Below are 23,884 nucleotides of genomic sequence, written 5' to 3'. Positions count from 1 at the left end.
TAACTGAAGCTATGTACAAAATATTTTATAATATACCTAGCTTTCAACATAAAGAAATTGCGGTAAGAAGTCAGTCGATAAATCACGGGTTGGGTACCAACACAAATAATTTTAAAGCGCCATAAAGAACTTTGAATTTCAATAAATTTGTTCGCTATTAAAAATTGTGTCGGCTTTACTTGTTTTTGATAATTTCGACTCCAACAACGCCCTTTAATTCAAAAAGCGAACAAAGTTAAACGATTGGAGTTTGAAAAAAAAACACACCAGAAAAGCTAAACGACAAAAAATTATGGTCTGGGAGTGTTTCGCATGGTCAGGAACGGGAAAATTGGTGCAAATCGAGACAACAATAACACCAGATGTCTACATTGATATAATCAAATTCATTTTTTTGTTTGTTTATTATTACTATATTATTTGTAATCCAGTATAGCACCAACACAAAAATTACATCGGTGCGTACTTTATTTTGTCCTGTACCGTATGTCTGTACGTCATGAATTATGCCATCAATTAAATGATAAAATGATTCATTGATGCAATCCAAATGCAAATTGAACTTAAATACACAAATTGTGAAACTTAATGGTTTTTCTATGGCTTTGTTGATTTTGTTGTTTTCATAAATAGCTGTCGGCGTTTTTTTTTTCAAAAAAAAGATGACTGTTAAAAAGAATTGGTTAAGAACTAATTAAATTCCGAAAGGGATCGTTTTTTTGTACAATTTAAATTTGTTGAGCTTTAAGTGTAAAGCAGCTAATTTGGTTTGTATATTTTCAAAACTTTCTTAAACGAAATTGTTAGCATAACTAATTTAAATTGATAAGATAACATATTTTTTAGAGACGTTATTTAAGTCATTTATAATATGGATTTTAAAGCACGCTATAGCTCAACGTTTGGCTTTGAAAATGAAACGTCAATTGATGCGGTTTCATACAGTCTATGTTGCTCTTAACTGTATGACTAAGGACTATTTACTGTTAAATTGAAGGCAAGCATTTATTATAACAATAATTTATTTATTTGTATGTGTTTCTTCCATTTCATAATCAAATTTTAATGATCTGGACATTTTTTTTAACGTCTTTAAACTTTTGAAATAATCCTTCTTTTACGTTATTGTAAGGGCTCCGATATGTCAAATTGAAAATATTGACATTTCTCGACATTCTCGATTTGTCAACTCGAAAATTTTACGAATACAAAATAATTTGATCTCCAAAACAATTTTTTGCAACGAAAAATAGCGTTTTCATCTTTTAATAATTTGAGAAAAATCGAATTGACAGTTTTTTTTACAAAAAAATAAAAATTTGAAAGAAAATTTAACAAAAGTTGGTAAAAGTTGATTTTCGACTCAAACATCTTTCCAAACTTTGAGACATTGGCTTTAAACTACTTTTATCTTTTAAAAAATATTGTTGTAAGCACTCAGTAAAATTTTGAGAAAAATCTTCTGAAATTTTTTTCACAAAAATAAAAACCAAGCAAAAAAAACAATGCTCAAACTTGGTAAAAATTTACTAACGACTCAAAAATATTTGAAAAATTAAAAATATTGTCTTTAAACTCTTTTTATTTCACAGAAAATATCTGTGTTTTTATAAAAATCCAACAGTCCGTTTTTTCATAAAAAAAAATAAAATATACAAACAAAATACGCAGATTTGGTAGAAATTTCTGTTCGGTTCTTGATATCTCTCAAATCAATTTCGTTCATCCAATTTGTAAAAATTTAAGCAATGCTAAATTTCGTAAACAAAATTTTTCGACTAAAAATCTGTTTAACAAAACTGGATTTTCAAACTAAACTGTTTCTTTATATTAAAAATATTGTTGGTAATTCAAAAATTTTTAAGAATAATTCAACTGACAACTTATTTAACCCAACACGAAAACCTACAAACTTTTAAGCAAGGCAAATCGAGACACGGTATGAAAAGTCTTTTATTAAATTTGAATGCGGTTTTTCTGTTTTCGTTTCAACAAAATTTGACATTTATTTAAATTCAATATAATTGGAATTATTCTTAAAGTTTAATTATATTAAATTCAAATATATTTTGTATTAACTTTATAATTTTAATAATCGCTATGTATTAAATTTAGATAAAATGTTGGTGTTGTCATATACTTAAACCGAAAAATACTAAAAAAGGCCCAACATTTCTTACCGTGTAAAAAAAAATCAGGTAAAAATTTAGGAATCAAGGTAGAAAGGTAGGAAAGTAGCAAAGTAGGAAGGTATGTATAAAGGTAGGTTGTTAGGTAGAAAGGTAGAAAAACAGGTAGGTAGATATCGATTGTCTTAAATGACAAACATAAGAAATATTAAACAACGTACCTATTTATTTTGAATGCTTTTACTTGAAGAAAATCTGTTGCATTTTCAGGTATATTCCAAAATACTAAACGTTAATTTTTCCTAATCCTTAGACGAAACTATTCCTCCCAACAAGTCTTCGAAAGAGAAATCTGTCACTGGAATTTTGTGAAATTGGAACACAAATAAGTGGAACGATTCGTTTCACTTTTGAACATAAAAGTATCAGCTGTTCAGGAAAATGAATTTCCGTCCGAAAAAAGAAAAATAAATTTTTTGAGAAAAACAAATGCGCAATTATACCTTTTTTTTTCTCAAACAAAATTCTTTGTGTGATTTCCGATCGATCAGTATATAATTTTCATTTCTAATCAAAGGAAATTATTTTCAATGAAAGACATTTTTAATGATAGCTACAAACGACGCAACGACGACGTGTCAAAAAAATTCAAATGATTAAAACCAATGACAGCTATAACTGGTCCCTTAGATTGCAAATTTTCCCTACGTTAATCAACAGTTTTTTAACAGTGTATTTTTCCTTTGCTACCTGATGCCTTGCATGTATTTGAATGTCCTTCCCATAAGCCTGGTGTTATCCAGACAAAACCGGCTTTAATTCGCTGTCTCTCTAAATTTTATTTTCACATTCACACAAAAGAACCTATATCTCCTTTTATATTTTTGCAACAACAATAAAAGTAAAAACCAAGCGAGATGGCAACATTTTTTTTTCAAAATATATTAATTGAGTAGAAAATGAATACAAAAAAAAAACAACTACCTCCACAAGAAAGCAACGACGAGCGACGGGGTGCTTTTTATAAAAATGCTTCATGTGCAAAATTTAGTATACTCGTGATTACTGTCGTCTGGATGAATAAAATTTTGTATTCGTGTAATATGTGGCATTTTTTTGTTCTGTATTTTGGTGTTAAATAAATAAATAAAAAAGACACTAGATATCAATAAATTTAGTATTTGTGTATTCAATTTATGAATAAATTGTTTTCATATGCTTATAATTGAATAAAAAAGTCATACTTGTTTTATGCCAACGAACATTTCCTAAAGAAAAAAACGTGTGTTCCATGAAGTGCCAAACCTTGCTTGTCAGATTCAAATTCCTATAAACAATGATAACCTATGATTAGTTTTAGTTTTTGTGATACATATTGTAGCTTACGCATTTTTAAACACACTTCATACTTCAAATATCAACAATTTTTTAAGTTTGATATCAAAACAATTCTTCAGTTAAAATTGTTTTATCAATTATTTATAATAAATTTAAAACCTACTTATCTTTATGCTATGTGTTATCTTCTTTTTCCTCCTCCGACATCTTAAGTGTCAATGTCAAAAAAAAATTCAATCTATTTTCTAAAAATAAACACACAAAATAAAAAGCATTACATAATTTTGTTTAATTTTTGTTTAACACAGAACAATGAATGCCCAGAATTATTTGAAAAAAGAACAAATATATTTGAAGCAAGGCAATACAGTCATAGTCTTACATTTTTACAGTCATAGTAAGCGCCTTACAAATAGTATTTTCTCAGAAAATTGATTCATTCAATAACAAGCGCATATAACAATAATTTATAGCTATCTAATCTACTGATAAACAATGTTGCCAAAGTTTATTCCTGATGATGATAATAATGGCAATCCAATGTCTACAAACGTACACTACTGATACTCTAATAGTTCTATAAACTATCTCTATCTTTGCGTGGGTAGTCCTCCAAACTTTCCCCATTTGCCAACATTTCGGTTATCTTGACATAAAAATTAGATACCTATGTACTTGTTGCCTACTCGCGATTGCTATTTAAAAAAAAAAGCTAAAAAATAAAACTTTGTTCATAGCAACAACATAATTTTGTAGGTACTTCAATTTATTTGTTTTTCATAAATTAACAAAATATCAATGTTAATAGATTGTAGATTTCAGTATTTTCCTTGAATTGTTGTTGTTGATTCGTCCAATCAACTCAATTTATTGACGTCCTTTGAATCAAAATATGTGTTTTTTTTTTTTTTGCTTTAAATATAAACTCAACTTGAAACGGGTTTCGGGTTTACAGCGCAAACGCAGTGTTTGTTAAACTATAATTTTCATATTGATTAATGCGTGTCGGCAAAAAAAACTATATATTTATTTTCTTCTTCCTTCTTGGAAAAGAATGGGCACAAGATTGGCATAATTTATTGTATCAAACAAAAACGTGTGTGGTTTATAGCATCATTCAGCATTCTTTTTAGCACTACATGGAAGATTTTAAAGATTAAATTCAATTGTTTTTGCTATAAACACTAATAATTCCAAGAATGCAAGGAGAAAAACGAGAACAAAATTAAGTGGAAAAATTGAACTATATCTTAAAAAAAAAATTAATTTTATTTTAGATTCAACATCTCAACAAAAACATAATACAACACCAAAAAAATATATTAAAAACTAAACGAATTGAGTCGCAACCAAATAAAATCAACAGAGTTGAGTGTTTTCCGAACAAAAAAAAACAGCAAGAAAAATATACATATTTTAAAAATCGAATTTTTATTGTAGTTTGTGATTTTCCAAATAATATTATTGCAATGAAGTATTCCAACATTGAACAGAGCAAATTTTCACTAATCAATGAAAAATGTTTACAACAGTTGTTTTTAATTGTTGTTAAAACAGAATCAAGTTTTTAATTAATTTTTATTAATTTTTACAATTCATAAGTTTTTGTGTGCGTATAATTTTAAAGCAGTGAGTTTTTGAAAGATTAAAAAGTTTTTTTAAAAAAAAGTGTAAAAATCTACTTAAACAAATATTCAAAATCAAACTAAAGTGTTTTTTTATAATTAAAAGAAAATAATTAAAACAATCAAATCAAGACAAAATATTAAGATCAATTTTTATTAAAAAAAAATAAACAAACAAACAAAAATTACAAAAACATTGAAAAAAACCTCCTAAAATTCTTACAACAAACAACAAAAAAATAAATTTTCAAAACAAAAAGTTTTTCGAAAAGCGTAATGATTTCAGGAAACGTCATTAATAACTGTCTTAATAAACTTTATCTTGTCCGAGGTAGATTCTCGTCAGTTGAATTGCTTCAAATTCTTATTCAAAAAGAATATATCGAGCAGTTCATTTTTGAAAAAGGCAGCGGAGGGGGAGGAGCAGTTGGATCAGCAGAGGCAAACGATTGTCAAAAAACCTATAAGCAGCAGGACAGTGTCTTAGTAAGCGATGTGGCAAACGAAGCTACATTCGCTGGGTGATGATTGAGATTCAAGTTTTCGTCGTATAGAGTTACCGAAAGAAGCTTTTTTGTTTTTAGAGAAAAACAACGAAATAAAAAAGTATTAAAAACAAATTAATAAATAAATAAAACAAACAAAAGGATATAATATATAAAGTGCCGACAAAAATTGGACCAACATTTAATGCTAGGTACCTACCTAATAAAAATACAACAGAGAATAGACTTTCAAGTTTATTCAGCAAAGGGAGAAGATTGAAATAGAACTCAACGAACTGCCAATAATTTTTGAATTGTCTAAGCATTAAAGTGTAATTACAACACTTTTACACATTAAAAAAGGAAAAATATATACCTACCTACCCACTTAAAAGAAAATATTATAATGGTTGTCAATTTAATTGTTCGTATAATGGTTGAAGCTCAAGGATCAAAATATGATACTCTAAGCTGACATCTAATCGTTAGATTAAATAATAATCTTAACCTCATTTACATATTTATACATAAATAATATCTTATTAAAAATTCAATTATTAGTAATATGTAATGCCTGCCTATAAAAATATCAAATTTGATACAGCATTTCAAACAAATGTCAAATGTGTTAAATAATTATTATATATTTATCACTTGTATCTGCATTCGATTTATAATAAAACAATCTAAAAAATTTTAAATTATTGCGGTGGCGCGAAACAAAAACAAAATTGTAATGCATTTTCCTAATTAAAACCATTTACTCGAAGGAATCAAAACACACAACAACTAAACAATATTTTCGCCTGGACGGGCGGGTCTTGTTTTTGGATTAAATGCAAACCATTGCACATTGCACTTTTATTGTATTGTAAACATTCAAACTAAACTATAAATTTAATTTAGAGACATTTAACGCACCACATCTTGCAACCACACACAGTTTTTACTGGACATATTTTATTTAAATATCTCGCCCTCTTGTGATCGCCGATCGTTTATCATGGATCGGACTAGTGAAGAAGCAGTAGCTGAATATGAGTATGCAACTCCAACAAAGAATAATTTTCAAAATCAGCATAAATGGTGGCCAAAAAACAATAATGCTGTTAGTGCACCTGCAAACAATCACCTGAAACAGTATCATCGGCAGCTTGAAAATAATCACCAACATGCACAAAATGAATATCAGCAAGAAGGTTCACATTCTATGGAAAAGGATTTTTATAACTCTTTAAATGTCATTACACAACATGATGATAATAATGATAAAAATAGCTGTACTAAATCGCCAAAATTGGATTCATTTGATGATGAAACTATGTTGGAAGAAATTATCGATCGGACATCACAAGATTCGCAATTGTTGGAAAAAGGTTAGTTTTTTTTGGTATTGCAATTACGGCCTAAGCGAAGCATGAGTATATTTTAGAGTGGTCTTAACAGGACAGAATAACATATCATAAGAAAGAACACACTTTATTAATGAATGAAAAGTGTTGTCTTGTTTACATTTGACCTCATTTTGTTTAAAAATGACATATAACAATAAAAATACTTGTTTGGTAGCCCTTGATTTGAAAACTCCCTTGGGCAAATGTCTAAGGCCTCTTGAAAAAGTAAGTTTCTTTGAACTCCGAGCTTAAATAAATAAATAAATTGGGTGGTGCAACTAGGGCCTAGTAACTTACAACTCTCAACCATTCCTGTGTGTGAGTACTGTTGTCAGGGATCAAGGGGACCTACAGTTTTAAGCCAAATCCGAACGGCTAATTTGAGAAAGCACTTTTCATGACAAGAATTACTGTTGGAGAATTTTTCAATTCCTCGCAAGAGGCAGTACCCGTGAAGAAAACCTTAAATAGCATAGGCAGGGATCGAACCCAAGACCTCTGGCACGACAGTCTTACGCACGAACCATTATTCCACGGGTACTTATTTGAGCTTAGCTTTCTAAACAAGCCTCTAAAAAAAACGAAAGATAAGCTTTTCGAATACGGAGAGCATATGAACATTAATATAGTACTTATTTATAGTTTGCAGGTATCTACACGTAAAGAGCACAGCTTAATCATGGAAATATATTCACCTCACTTTAAGACTTACCTTCCATTGCTCACTATCAACTCCGATCAACTAAAGTTTTGTAATGCCGAAAACGAAGTTTCCTACTGGGTGTTTTTCCAAATATGTGTTTGCCATATAATTTACAGCAGCTGAAATGATTTTGAAGGATTGTCGCCAGGTTCAGGCATTATAAGAGACTTGAAAGTAAGGCAAGTTTTCGCCAGCTGCCAAAAAATGGGCAGGTTCAGGCAACATTAGGGACTTCATTTGCAGTCAACTGCATTCTCTGAACGCACATTTTGACCATGGCAACTAGTTAGTTTTTCAACTGCCATAATCTTCAAACTTTGAACTTTACTTCACTAGCCCTTACATTAAGTTCATTGTACAAAACTATCAAAAACATTATTGTCTATAAAATACTCCTCAGGCAAGCCTCAAATCCATCACGATTTGTATTTTGTATTGTAGACAAATATTACTTATTTCTCTTCTAATTTGACAAGGAACCCTTTTACACAAAAATTTAAATGGAATTGTGCAGAAAATAAAATTAAAAAAATAGTAATAAAGTTCAGCTCTCAGTTGAATTAAAAAACATCATCAATTGTCATTGTGGCATGAGTTTACTTGACTTCATATTTAGGGAGATTTTTCTTGACTAACTTTCCAGTCAACTTTCCAAAATCGTTGCCTTAATTGGAGCTGGCCAATCAGATACTTTATGTTTGCAATTTATATGAAGTCTTTTCTTTCATACATTCAGTTTCTTGGCATTGGCATACATCTATCATGCCAAACCTTTCCTTATAATTGGAGACGCAAAAACTATGGGATGGAATCTGCTAGGATGATAATCATACATTTAATTTAACAATAAGAATTTACAAAAAATGATTACTTTGGTGACATTTTCAAGTAATTCAAATAATACACATATCAAAATAAAAGTACCAATCATTATTTTTTGCTAATAGGTATTATAGAAAATCTTAAGCTTTTTCATCATAAGAAGTTTTCTTGAAAGAAAAAAGAGATACTGAGAAAATGTTATCATTTGTAAAAAGCTAATCAGAAACGAAATATTCCTTGAAAAATAACCATCACACTTTTTTTGAACAGCTATTTAAATTTGTTTTTTTTTTTCTACTTTTCAAGCTGTCGAGAAACTGTGCAGTTTCAGACAGAATATGGGACCAGGCAGTTTTTTCAAGTGCCATAAACTTTAAACTCGGAACTTCAATTCGCTGGCATATAACTTGAAGCACTACTCAGACAAGCTACAATTCCATCTCGACTTGTATTTGAAAGAAATATTACTTATTCCTTTTACATAAAACATCAAATATATTAAATATCGAGTCCACTGTTGGCCTTATGGTTTATCCACCGAGCAGTGGGTCAAATTTGTATATCGTTTTGCACTTAATATTTTTGGCAAGGTGTATGAAAGAGTTTGACATTAAGCTCTCTTATCGAATTGCATGTATTTGGTTTCGATGAATATCTTCTTTATTGTATTAGAAATTACGTTGGTGGACAGGTTCAAATCAGATACCCACAAAATACAATTATACTGATGTATCCCAGGGCTCGAATTTTTCTGCAATACTCTTCCTTATTTTTATTTTATCTGAAACTTATAATCCACTAAACTATTTCACTGACAACAGTACCCTCAGCTTATCATATTCGTTTTTAAAATTCACATCTTAAGGCAAATGTCAAACTTGCTTAAGTTACTTTAATCCATTATTGTTACTTTTTGTTTTAACGATATCTTCTGATAACTTTACATTCGGTTTTGACATTAGCATACTTTCGGTTAAATCTATTATAGTTGGGCCATGAGTTCTTCGGGTGGACTACTAACGTCAACGTATGATAAGCTTATTAAATTCTGATCTTGGCAGTATTGAGGAATAAAAAGCGGAGTAGAATTAAAACTTCTTCGAAAACTCATCATTACAATTTAAAATATCCTTGTTTTCAGAAAACGTTAAAATACTCTTTTGAAAGTAAAGCCTTTAAGTTTTTGCAAAATCCGAAATACACCTAAGAATTGGTAGATGTGTTTATTTTCATATTTTTAGCCAATGTGGTTTAAAGCTAAGTCCTAAGGTTTTAAGACTTAAGTCCTTAGATTTTAACTCATACTCAACTTGAATAGGATTTTACGCATGAATGCATCGTTGATAAAAATGGTCATCTACCTTTTGCAATGCAGTTGTGAAATGCTTCAAGCGAGCATTAACTCTGCTGATTAGATAGACTGAAATCCACTTCCTAAATGCCCGCGTTATCGATCCATTTCCGAAAGGGATATAGCCTTAATCTTAAGACATGTATCATCTTTATTTGCTTTTGCAAATTTGTGAGTATATCTGATTGTACATGCATACAGGTGTTGTAAAAAGCAGCTTAAATAAACATTTAAAAGAGAAGCGTTGCACTCCTTCAAATTATTCACCAATTCTGTACACATAGAACTGATTTGCGGAGCAAAGACAGGTTTTTATCATTGAGTCAAGAATTCTAAACTTGGAGTAAGAATCTTCATTCTTATAACAAAAGAATCTGTTCCACATAAAATTAATAATACCCGTGTTTTGTTGGAAAATCTATCCGATAAAAGTTAGAGTAGAATCTTACTATGGATGGGTTTTTGACATGTATACGAGTCTCGAATGGATCTTATGTGATTTCGTTCTCAAATGTTGGTACGATTGATATTGCATTTGTATCTCGATGGCTGTGTTCGTTGAGTAGTTGTGTATTTGGAATTATGTATGTATTTTCCATTGGGGAAAAAAATCAATCTGTTAATGTTGATATTATTTAGTTTTGTTAATGAAAATGGACAATAACTGGACTTATTTTGCAAGAGAAAACAATAGAAAAGATAATTAAGTTTTGCTTTGTTTCCACCAAAGGCTTATCTCAGTTTAAATTAAATAAATCTTTTTGCAAATGTGTTTCGAAATTTCCGATGTGTGAAGTGCATGTAATTTGATTAAAACAAAACTATGCAAATAGACATGCCATGACGCATTATCTGTAAAACCAACTTCTCCCCACAGGGTTTTCTTCGCAAATTTTTGACTCGACTTCGGTCCCCGACCGGAATCGATGCGAATCAAGCTCATTTCAACTCAATTCAGGTGTATAAAGAATTTAGGCGAGTTTTAAGCTCAACACCACATGTTTATGTAGTAGTCTAAGAACAAACCCCCCTTGAAGCAATTTGTAAATGTACTTTTTTTTATAGAATCGCAATTTCTAGATGTTTTTTTGCCATTTCTTCTTGAAAATTGTCCATTTGATTAGTTTTAGTTAGTTTTTTTGCTAAGTTAATTTTAACTTTTGATTTTTACAAAACTTTCTTCTATTTGTGAGTTTTTTTATTATTACTTTGACAGATCTTCTTTCAGTTGTACCGATTTTTAAATACAAAAATCTATTTACAGAAAATCGTTTTGTTCGCAATTTCTCACTGTACTGCACTTAATAATTTTAGCTACCAAATTCTATGGTTAAGTACTCCATATTTCTAGAAATATTCCATTTAAAATATTCATAAAACGTTGGGGTGCGGCGGTGGTCTTTATCAGCCATTCCCTATAAATACTTGTAACACATTATTGGTATTCTACACTCATATAAAAAAAAACAGGATAGAACACTTTTATTTTTCCTTTATAATCACAAATATATAAAATTTTTTAATTTAGGGCTACGCCACTCTGCTAACAATGAATAATAAAAATATCACACGAATTTTAATAAATTCTCACAATTCATTTTGCAAAATTTGTCTCAAGCGCAATTTTTTTCATAAGTATGTATTTAAATGGGAACGTGTGGTTTTGTTTCATTTTTTTTATTATTGTAACATTGTAAGTGTCACGATCTTCTACTTATAAATTGTACTTGAAATTGATATGATTGCGTACTCTACTATTTTATTTATTAAATGTATATGTACCTACCTACGAATAAATAGGAAGAAACTCAACATTTTGCATGTTAATTTTAAAACAATGGCGTTGTTTCAATTCATCACAGTAGAAAAACCTAAATTGCAGATCCTATCCATCAAATTTAAGAATGAAAGCTGAGAAAGGTCAAACACATTTTACAATTAATTTAAAAATCACAATAAAAACTAATAAAACCAAAATGAAACTGTTTGTACATACTTGAAAAAATATACATACATATAACTTCAATAAACCAATCATCGCGGCCAAAATCCTTTTTATGAACCCTCATCTCTAGCGTATATTTGCTCCCCATCAACATTTTATTTCTTGTTAAAATTTAACTATATTTCATCATTAGAACATTTTTATTGATATTTAAACACTTTATGATCGGCACAATATTATACTACAGAGCATGTCGTGCAGCGTCACACCAATCGCATTAAGACAGTAGAATACAATATCTTAAAACATGGAATAAAACTCTTTTTGCTAAAGCCAAGAACGTATAATTTAAAAAATGGGATACAGTTTTTTCTATTACATAATTTTTCAGGGAGCAATTGCAGGAGCATTATAAAAGTTTATACGCCCAAACAGCCATACAAAATAAAGCACTGTTTTGTGGGAAAAAAGTTGACGGGTCAATGTCATGTCACTGATCACTGATCAGCCATTTATATTTTTCGATATTTCCAAAGCATTTTTTTGAAAATCAAAATTTGAAAGGGAGTGTCTTCTCTTCTTTAAGTGGAGCCAATATTTTACTGATTGATTTCTCCTTGATTAAATTTATTCGAAATAGCTCCACTGTAATGATGATAACAATGATCATCATCATGATCACCACAATCGCAAATATCGACCATTTTTTATATTATAAAAAAAATGATATGATGGATGTAATTAAATTCGGTCGTTCAAAGTTTATTTCCCCTTTCATACCCGTTTGTCCGTCTATATTGATGGCGATGGCGGTATCTAGGTCTCCGGTGCTAGCGCTGGTGCTGGTGCTGGGTGATCGTACGAAAATCTCGTCTTTAGCATGATTGTTGATACTGTTGAAACGCTTCTCATTTATCGTTTATCGTAGGCTTTGAATTTTGAAACAATATTATAACATCGAGAACGAGCGTTACGTTATTGCTGCTGGTACTGGTACTGGTGCTGATATTCCGGAGAGCCGAGCGTTTGTATTAAGCTCTTAGGTATCATTTGGTTTAGTTGTTATCTTTTTTAAATTAGCTTGATTGCTTACAATATATTTTTTGAATTAAATATGAGCGTTTACCTGCTATAATATCTACGACCGCAAAGAAAACTGGTTGGTGTTTGATTAGACAGCAACGGTGGTGTAGTGCGGTGTTTGAGAGCTGTTTGTTTTATTTTTGTATTACCCATTATAAGTTAGTGCTTATCTGTTTCGCGTAAAATACGTTTCGAAGTGTTTTTTTATCGCTGTCAATGAAGACTCAATTCTCGATAAATTTACTTTGAACTTAAAAAGCTTCCTTATGAAGAGTAAGTCTCAATATTATATACATATGACCGTTTATCCTGAAACATTATTGAATGAGCATATTATCATGTTGATTATTTTTATTTCTTTTTTCCATTAGAAACAAATCCTTGCGAGGGACTTCTCAACCCCAATGAAGACGATGTCATGAAAATCACTGGTTTTCGACGCTCAAAAAGTCGAACATACCTGTGTTGGTTTTGTATATGCATCACAGCTGGACTGCTGCGATTAATATTACATTGGTGGCGTCATTGGTTTCTTTTGGCAACGCATTCGAAGTGTCCATTAGCTGAAGCTGAAAGAGTTCTTATTGAGGAGGATTATCAAGGCAAACATCAAGTTTATTATATTAAGGATGTAGTAACACTTTCGCTAGATTCGATTAAGTAAGTAAATGATTTTTAGCTTCTTCAAACCATTAGACAATTGAGATTTGTGTACAAAAATAAGTTATAAGTCATCAAGGTTTTGTTTGTTTACTTTCTTTTGCAAATACAAATAATTTTTATTTTATTGATCATAATTTTGAATTCGGTTGATTTACCTCACCAAAATTCAAGAGATAGTCGCTAATGCAAACATTGCACGGATATCGATGTTCAGGTATTTATTCTCAAAATATTATCAGTGATAAGTGATGTTGGAACAATAAGGTTAATCCTAGAACTTATAATTCTTTTGGTATATTTAAAACACCGATGCACCAAAGCCAAAGTGTAATAAGACAACTTAAAAAATATCCGCGCATTTAATATCTGTACGTTCATTTATTATGTTATGACTCGTGTTCGCGTTTTAATACCTATCCGGATTTTATGAGTTTAAAAAAAAAAAACGTTTTTTGTATTTTTATTAAACATTTTTTAATGTTTTTTTTAAATAAAAAACGATCATTTAAATAAGAGTAAAAGAACGGAACCCGTGTTAAAATAGTTTAAATACACTCGTGTACACGGAAATCCGTACACTTAGTTATTCCTATTATTAGAAGCTTTTTTTAAATTAATAAAAAAAATGAATACAAAGTGATCCGAAAAATGTTTGCGCTAAAATCAACCATATACTTTCTCCAACCTTTCTATTTCAGTAGAACTCGAAACAAAATTGACAAAAACAAACGGGGTGTAAATTTTATATTCACTATCAATCTCGTTGTTGCTAAGCAATTAAGTTTAATGTTGAAATTTATTATACGAGTGTTGAAGACTAGGAACATTGTTTAATTTTAATAAAAAAAAAACAATTGGTTGAAAGGGTTGTGCTATTTATTGAACCACATGATTTCAAACTCGATGTAAAATAATTTCTAATTTCCTATCATTTTGTTTAACAGCCGTTTATTTTTTTATTTGCAATCATAAAATGTACAACAAATTAATTAAGTGCGTATTTACTTAGAACATCAACAATTCTATCCATTGTCAAGAAGACTCAATTCAATGAAGTTTTAATCAAAAAATTATTAATATTTATTTTTGCATCTCATAAGTTTTCGGATTTATATTCAATTTCGCTCGTTATATGTTGAGATTTTCATCATTAGTGTTAATCAGCCTTGTTTTAAAAACATTTTGAATATTGGCTAGTTTTTCGGACTTATTGTAATATTGTTTATTAATAAAAGTATTTTAAATATATTTTGTAAAGTTTTGCTATTCAAACAGAGAGCCATACAAATTTTATTATTTTATCAACAAAATATTGCTTTGGCAACAAGGAAAAACAACACGAGTTGACTAGTGTCAGATTAGTTTTAAAAAAGAAGAAAAACAGCACATATACAGTATCCCCCTATTAATTGCACAAACCATTTTGTCAGATCTGTCGGTCAATTATCGGGGTGGTTTAATAAACGGAATCCCGTGTAATTGACCAACCTGTTCATTTAAGCGAAATCAGCTTAAATTAAATTAATGCCACTGACACGTCAGTCAAAAATTAGCTGCGTTCAATCTCGTGTTGGATAGGGTATCTTGGATAGGTGGATTTTAAGATACCTTGTTGAACGAGTTGGATAGCTGTATTGAGATAGTTGTCAAAAAATAAAAACAATTTTCAGCTGTTCACAAAAAGCAGAAAAACATTTAAGCTTCGCAGTCTTAATTGTTGTAAGATAAAACATTTAAAATTCGGTGGCAAATAGCTTCTCTATCGTCTATTATGTACAGACCATCCTCAAATACAACTTCAACTAACATTTTGTATCTTTTGGTTTACCAACAAAAAGCTAAAATCAATTTTTAAGTTTCTTGATATTCAACCATGTGTCGAATCAGCTATTCTGTCAGATACCTACATACCCCAGAAATTCTTGGATACCTTTGGATTCCTTTTTTGACATCTCAGCTGTTTTTGATAAGCTGTTATTTTACACGTAAAACACTAACAAAAAGGTATCCGGATACCCTATCGTCTGAGATTGAACGCAGCCATTTACTAATGTGTTATGAAGTTATCAGTGCTGCCAATTTCAGTGCTTCCCAGCTGCAAAAACTTACTTCGATTTCGATAATTTAGTTTGTTATTTAATTTTTTTTAAATCAATTAAGCGGAAATAATTGTATCACATATATAAATACTCGATTTTGCCCAAAGAAATCAACATAGGAATGTGTTTTAAATACCAAAAGTAGACATGTTTATGTAACTTTAATAGTTTCTTTTAATTACATACATAAGCCGACTCTGGTCATTTTTCTCTGCGATTTGTTTGTTTTTCCTTATGAGGTTTTCCTAAACAATAAAAAAGAACGAATCAGGCCCTTTTGATCTACTTTTAATCAATTAAAAATGTAACATTTTAAATAAATGAGTTTCAAAAGGTGACATCTCCCTGGTGTTTTACCAAAAGGTGTCAGGAATTTTTTATTGAACATAAGCTCCTTTTCAAAGCACATTGAAAAACTCATAAATATAATTAATAAAGATTGCTATAGACCAGTTTATAGCTATGAGTCAAATCCATGACATTTCTTTTCTTCCTCTCACAAGTGTTTACGAAATGAGAGAATAAAACACATTTAATTTGAACTATCATTACTGAATTTAAAACTATAAGAAATGTTTTTTTTTAATATAAACGGAAAAAGATTAAAAATTAAATCTTATTATTTTGAACCTTTAAGAAAATGAAAATACTATTAATATGCCGTTTATAGCAAGCAAGAAAATCCATCAGTAAAGTATTTGTTTTAAATACATTTTAATTTTTTTTTAAGCAAAAGATGAATTCTATTCTATTCTCAAGTATATTTTACAATAATAAACAATGCATTGCAAGCTTAATTGACTTCGTAAATTTCCCACTTAATTTTAGGGGCCTACAAATTTAAAATCATTCATGCTGTTTGCATGTTATCTACCAATCTATCAGTCACAAGCTTGTCGATCTGGGCCACTGATTATTATTGGCTTAAAAGATCTTTTTTTTTTTAATAGTTAATCGACCGTATTGTCAGTTAATAACATGCCGTTGGGGATATTGAATTGAACAATCGGAATCTGATCTTCTCCCATGAAGAATTATTTTCATCCTCCATTATATACAGACCCGTGAGACTGATTTGATGATTAACACTTTTTTTCGGTTCATTTTGCCAACAAAACTTTCATACTATTCCTAAATGAAATTAGAACGTAACATATAATCCGACCCGGGCCCGCAATTCCTCTCGACGCCCCTGTTCCGATGACAGCATTTAACTGATGAAAATCAATGGTGAAAATGAGGCGAAAAGTTTAAGGTAAAGGGCCAATAATAGCTATCATTCAATGATAAGCCCCGACATTTTTTAGAATTGATATAAGACTGTGTTTCCTTTAATTAGAAATGAAAATTATATATGCTTATCAGACAAAGAATTTTTTTAGAAAAAAAAATAGCGCCGTTATTTTTCGGTAAAAATCAATTTTTGTATTTTTCGGACTTAAAGTCATTTTCCTGAACAGCTGATACTTTTATGTTCAAAAGTGAAACGAATCGTTCGTTCAATGGTTCCAATGATGGAAACCATTGATAGCTATAACTGAGCCCTTACTGAATACCTATAATTTAATGACGTTAATATATTGATTGCTATAAACGCTCATAAATAAAGCATTTCAGATTCTACCTGTTTCAATTTTTACTGATGGATCTTACTGATAGCTACCCTTAACCATATGACCTAAAACCCTCATTGTAACATAGCCCACCATTAAGGGCCATTTACGAGTATAGTTATTGTTGATAATCGTCGATAAATCGTAAATAACGATCATTAAAAATATCTGTTTTTGAAAGAAAAAAAAATTCACCGAACTGATAGAAATGTGTCTTGGGAATTGTGTAAAATCGTAACACAAACCAGTGAAACGATTTATATCACTTTTGAACATAAAACTATCAGCTGTTCCGGAAAATAGAAAGATACGTTGTTAGCGAAAAATAACAGCGCACCTCTTTTTCTAAAAAAAAATTCTTCGCGTGATTTCTGAACTTTTAATATATAATTTTTACATCTAATAAAAGGAAAAAATATAGTCAAATATTCATTCGAAAAATTGTCCGTATTGATTGTAATGATAGCTATAAGGAATTATTCACATGAGCGCGATCAACGAACGACGAATTAATTACAAAATGTGAGCTAATGTACGTTTAAAGACATATTTCCACACAAATTCTTAACAAAACTATAGCAATATTGATTTATGGTGCATACTTTTACTTTTCAATATCATATAATAATAAATTTAAGAAAACAAATTTATTCGTCGCGAAAAACAATTTTAGTTGATAAGAACTGTCAAACTTAATTCGTGTTCCACATTATCCACACTCGCTACGAATAAAATAATCGCGTGTACTTAACCTAAAAAAAATCATGAATGGTGTTTGGCTGTGGTTCTTTGTCAAACTTCATTCGCGACGAATTAAAAACTCTCATGTGAAAGAAATGTCAAAATCGACGGAAATTCGTTCATTCGTTGACCATGCTTATGTGAATAGTGCTTAACTGACCTCTTAATATTTCGGTGGATGACCAAAATGCGTGACATTAGGGAATGTGAGGTCGGCAAGTTAAAATAAATTAAACTCAAATCAAAAGTTAATTTCACTGTCACAAGTATTGATTAGTTTGAGGTAGTTTTAATAGAGGGACGACCTTATCAAATCGAACTTTAGAGAAAAATAAATTTTGTATATGAAAAGGGATATTGTAAATGAGCTTTTATATGTGCTTTTCGATTGTGTAGTTGAAGTAAATTTCAATAATTTTTTTAAATTTAACAAATAATTTCAAAATTAATTCTTATATTTTAAATATTATAGAAAAATGCAAAAAGGATCAAAATTGGTCAGCAGCCATCTTTTAATGGACGGTGAAATCGACGAAAAGAATTTTCACTTATCAGTTCATTTCTCATCAGGTTTTTTCAAACGTAAGATAATCATAGAATACAGTATTTTGTAATTTTTTTAAATACAATGTGAAAAATGTTTTAAATAATGCTGAGTACATTGTAATTTTTTTTTAGATACTGATAGTGTGCGTTTGATTTTATGCAAGCAACTGCGATATGTTTGGGATGCTCAAAGTCAAGCATTCATCAAGCTCAAAGGTCTTGATGTTGACATTCCTAGTACATATTTACATCATGTCCGAGGCTTAACAAACCATGAACAATTGGCTAGACGTTTAATTTATGGTCTGAATGAAATCTCAGTACCATATAAGGGAATTGTGACATTGCTGTTTTTGGAGGTTCTCAATCCGTTTTATGTGTTTCAAATCTTTTCTGTGATCCTTTGGTTCTGCTATAATTATTATTATTATGCTGTTGTGATAATTTTTATGTCAGCGTTTGGAATAACTATGTCAATCATTCAAACTAAAAAGGTGGGTACAATTCCACTCCGTGATATCTTACATTTATATACATACTGATTTTATTTTTATAAACAAAGAATCAAGATGCACTGTATAGTACGGTTCAAAATTCGGATTGCGCTCAAGTATTAACGGAAACTGGAGATGTCATAGAATTGAAGACCCAGTACCTTGTACCAGGCGATATTATTGAAATACCATCAACGGGTTGTACTTTACAATGTGATGCTGTTCTGCTTTCAGGGAATTGTATTCTTGATGAATCTATGTTAACAGGTACTTTATTAAATTAGTTTTTATTTAGCTTAGTTTTTAGTTACCATCTTAGCCTTTTCTTTGTTATTGTTATTGCAGGTGAAAGTGTTCCGGTAACAAAAACTCCGTTACCAATAAAACGTGATTTGATTTTTGAAAAGAAAGAACACAGCCGACACACGTTGTTTTGTGGCACAAAATGCATTCAAACTCGATACATTGGTTCGGAAAAGGTATTGGCAATTGTTATCAATACAGGAAATATCACTGCTAAAGGCGAATTGATTCGATCGATTCTGTATCCACCTCCGGTGGATTATAAATTCGAACAAGATTCGTATAAATTTATTGCATTACTTGGTCTCATAGCATTTATTGGATTTTTTTATACACTTATCACAAAGGTATAAGCAGATAAATCAAAATTACTTGACTAACGACATCGAGTAATAACAAAAATTAACTTATTTTTTAAGATACTTCGAGGTGTGGATGCTGTTAAAATAGCCGTTGAATCATTAGATTTAATAACAATTGTTGTGCCACCTGCTCTTCCCGCTGCCATGACTGTTGGCCGTTTTTATGCTCAACAGCGTCTTGAGAAAAAGAATATATTTTGTATATCTCCGCGATCGATTAATGTTTCTGGAAGCATCGATTGCGTTTGTTTTGATAAGGTTCGGTATTTGATATGTTGTAATCATATGTTAGTTATTTAATCAAAAACATGTTTCGTTTTCACTTTATCTTTTATACAAACAGACTGGAACTCTTACTGAAGACGGCCTGGATATGTGGGGTGTAATTCCAAAATCCCAAACCAATTATTTTCAGATAGCTCTTAAGCAGATCGAACGATTGCCTGTAGATCATTTCCTTTTTGGAATGGTCACTTGTCATTCGATAACTATAATGAATGGTGAGAAGAAAGGTGATCCTTTAGATTTAAAAATGTTTGAGTCAACCGGTTGGATATTGGAGGATGCCAATGTGCCTGATGATAATAAATACGATTTACTATTCCCTACGATTGTCCGGCAGCCTAGATCAAGTAAGCATTTTTTTTAAATGTATATCATTGTTGCATTTTATTTTGCTTCGATTCGTTTCAAGCATTTTTTTTAAAGTTTGCAATAGTTAAAACGTTTTAATTAAAAATTCTTTCAATAAAACAAAAACTTTTATTTTTTTCATAGATAGAGTGAGCGCAGAAAGCATTAAAGAGGAAGACATTCCCGATTTCCGGAAAGGATCCGTCGATGATCTCTTGGCTGATGTTGGTGGATCAAACGACATTGGGATTGTTCGAGAATTTCCCTTTTCGTCAGCTCTGCAACGAATGTCCGTAATCACACGTCGCCTAACTGATGATCATTTCAATGTCTATTGCAAAGGTTCTCCAGAAATGATACACACTCTGTCTGATCCATCAACCATACCGGATAATTATTTCGTCCAACTCGATGTTTATGCTCAGCAAGGTTTCCGTATAATAGCCTTAGCTTATAAACCATTGGAAAAGAAAATGTCATATCCGAAAATTCAGAAAATCTCTCGAGATAAAATTGAATGTGATTTGGAATTTTTGGGCTTTGTCATTCTCGAGAATCGTTTGAAACCCGACACAACTGATGTTATAAAATGTCTTACATTGGCAAATATTCGAACGATCATGGTAACAGGTGATAATATTTTAACAGCTTTGAGTGTAGCCAAAGACTGTGGTATAGTGGGCAAAAAACAAAGTGTCATAACTGTCAATACTCGTGTTCATCCAGAAAACCCAAACAAATATGAACTGTATTATAATTTGATAGGAGCTGTTACACCAAGTGAGCCAGTGCAAAATGGTAACGGTGATATTTGTTCGCTCAACACACACAGCAGCAGTATTGCCAGTTTGGAAACATGTGATACGTGGACACACGGAGATGTGGAATTGGGTTTGAAAGATCTGACACCAAGTGTTGAAACCAATGGAAAATCGGTTTTTGATGAGAAAAAAATGTTTCCCGATTTACCTAGCAATAATTATCGCTTCGCCATGGCCGGAAAAACTTGGGCCATAGTTCGTGAATATTTCCCCGAATATGTCCAGCAATTTGTAACGCGTGGTGCTATTTTTGCTCGTATGTCGCCCGATCAAAAGCAATCACTTATAATGGAATTGCAAGAAATCAATTATTATGTGGCTATGTGCGGTGATGGAGCGAATGATTGTGGTGCCCTTAAGGTAGCTCACACTGGTATCTCTCTATCAGAGGCAGAATCATCGATTGCATCTCCATTTACATCTCGCAATCCAACTATAGCTTGTGTACCAAGTGTCATTCGTGAAGGGCGTGCTGCTTTAGTTACATCATTTGGAATTTTTAAATACATGGCTGCTTATTCACTGGTGCAATTTATATCCGTTTTGATACTTTACTCAATTGATTCCAATTTAACGGACAAACAATTTTTATACATTGATCTTGGCCTTATATCAATTTTTGCATTCTTTTTCGGCAAGACCCATGCGTACGACGGACCTCTTGTCAAACAACCACCCCTTAATTCTCTCATATCAATTACACCCATGGCTTCCATAATTCTCCATTTACTTGTAGTAGTAGCCTTTCAGGTGGTCGGTTGGTTCTATTTACTCAATCAAAGCTGGTTTTACCCTTTCATACCTGATCCCGACCCTGAAGGTAACCATCTAGGATGCTTGGAAAATTATACAATGTTTGTCATATCGTGCTTCCAATATATCATCTTGGCATTTGTATTTTCCAAAGGCGCTCCTTATCGCAAGTCTATAATATCGAACATACCATTTTGTTTAAGTCTTCTCATCAATCTGGCCTTTGTTATTTATTTAACCCTATACCCCACACAATGGCTTATCGATGTGTTCGAGCTTAAAATGCCACCCGATCATAATTTTCGCTTTTACTTAGTCATTTATGGAGCTGCGAATTTTGTTATCAGCTTACTACTTGAGGCCGTTATTGTTGAATACTTATTATTCAAAAAAATACGCCATCGATTCAATAATATCGAAAAATCACATCGTAAATATTTGACAATAGAAAATGAGCTTAGACGAAATACAAAATGGCCACCACTTTCTGATTTCACCAATGTCATTTCAAATGAATATGACAAACCATCACCTACATCATATGCTGAAATCAGTGCAGAACATCAAATTGATATGAAAGCACCAGAAAACAGTGTACTAAATAGTTTCTTTGATGTCAAAAGTGTCGAAAATCATAACCAGCAAGATGTTGATAACATGAGTTTATCTGATATATATTCGGAATCATATTATGAATCAGCCATTAATGAAGAAACCATATTCGATGAGTTTTCGTCCGAAAACGATGGAAGCCTTGCTCACGCTCACAGCCAACAAAGTAACATGGATACGAATTCTTCTTCGAATAATATACTATATCCGAACAATATTCATTCCTCATTGGTGTTACCATCTTCCCAGAATCCATCACCATTGCCACCGCTGCTTCTACCTTTGCCAACGCCATCGCAATCGGTAAACATTAATTCTTCTTCGAAAACACTCCCGCTCCCCAACCATAATAAATTGGTGAATTCGAATTCGAATTCGTGTTCGAATTCAAATACAATTGTAGCAGCATTGCCGATAGTTGCACCGCCGCCGCCGTCAGTGTCTTTCAATTATATTGACTATCATACAAATTCCGGCTCGCCATCCTCGGTTTATAAAAATAATAATTCAGCATCACCAGCAGTCATTCAGCCAGAATCATCCTTTGCAACTATTGAAGTTAAAAAATCATTTCGGGAGGAAAGCTGAAATCTGCTGCCACGCAAAATTGCGGATTTCCTACGTTGTATTATTTATTTGTTATAATTTATATGTAATTTATAGGATATATATATATAAATGTATATGTATAGTATCGTAATTTTCCCCTTTCTTTCTTTCTTTTGCAATGAAACTATAAAAACAAAACTAAAACGTCAATGAAATAGAATAATAATTCCAGTTAACTTAATGATTAAAGTTTTTAATATTATTGTATTACAATTATTGTGCGTGAGTAAAACAAAAAAATGGAATATCTTATTCAAAATTATCTTTAAGAATCAACACAACTTATTCAAAAACAGATTAACATTATATACCGACATTTTAAGACTCAAAACCTGTATGTGGGTGGAATTACAGTAAAAATGATTTGTACTTAATATTTTATATTCCCAATATTTTTTGTTAGTAAAAATTTATAAATAAAATGCATTTTTTGTTAGAAAAAAAACGGAAATAAGAAAAATATTTTTAAATTTTATGAAAAGTACACTTACGTTCCTATTTTTCTGTACGGGACTTAAATAACAAGCAAGTTTTCTAGATAGCAGCCAGAAAAGAGGAGGAGAAAAACTCTCGCAACGCCTATCTATGGATAATATGATCGCTTTAACGATGCAAGACAGCATCAAATGGTTTTGAAATATCAAGTCCGATAATCTTCCTTTTTCCAAGACCAGGTGAAGATTTGATCCACTGTTTGGTGTGATAAACCAAGAGTGGACCTATTGCTGGCCCTTAAGGAGCTTTCGATATTCGGGATATT

General features: G+C 31.1%; 1 protein-coding gene across 5 annotated transcripts in view; it reads left to right on the top strand.

The window, feature by feature from the left end:
• LOC129953277 (polyamine-transporting ATPase 13A3) overlaps nt 1–23,569 on the top strand; it is a 39,207-nt gene extending 15,638 nt beyond the window's left edge. Inside the window, exons 1-10 of one of the 5 annotated variants that reach the window (XM_056066286.1) lie at nt 3,120–3,227; nt 4,745–6,953; nt 13,247–13,535; nt 18,464–18,573; nt 18,670–19,031; nt 19,100–19,298; nt 19,377–19,681; nt 19,754–19,954; nt 20,040–20,328; nt 20,474–23,569. In XM_056066286.1, the coding sequence (XP_055922261.1) occupies nt 6,581–6,953; nt 13,247–13,535; nt 18,464–18,573; nt 18,670–19,031; nt 19,100–19,298; nt 19,377–19,681; nt 19,754–19,954; nt 20,040–20,328; nt 20,474–23,103 (4,758 nt within the window). In that variant the 5' untranslated portion in view covers nt 3,120–3,227; nt 4,745–6,580 and the 3' untranslated portion in view covers nt 23,104–23,569. Of the gene's footprint in view, nt 1–3,119; nt 3,228–3,251; nt 3,442–4,744; nt 6,954–12,847; nt 13,149–13,246; nt 13,536–18,463; nt 18,574–18,669; nt 19,032–19,099; nt 19,299–19,376; nt 19,682–19,753; nt 19,955–20,039; nt 20,329–20,473 lie in introns of those variants that run through there. The other 4 variants (XM_056066287.1, XM_056066288.1, XM_056066289.1 and 1 more) reach the window with 4 other exon arrangements.
• Nucleotides 23,570–23,884: the final 315 nt, after the last annotated feature.

The sequence above is a fragment of the Eupeodes corollae genome, chromosome X (genome assembly GCF_945859685.1).
Source record: "Eupeodes corollae chromosome X, idEupCoro1.1, whole genome shotgun sequence".
In the NCBI taxonomy this organism is placed as follows: Eukaryota; Metazoa; Arthropoda; class Insecta; order Diptera; family Syrphidae; genus Eupeodes; species Eupeodes corollae.
Note: the sequence above shows the minus strand (reverse complement) of the source record. Positions and strands in the feature narration are given on the sequence as shown.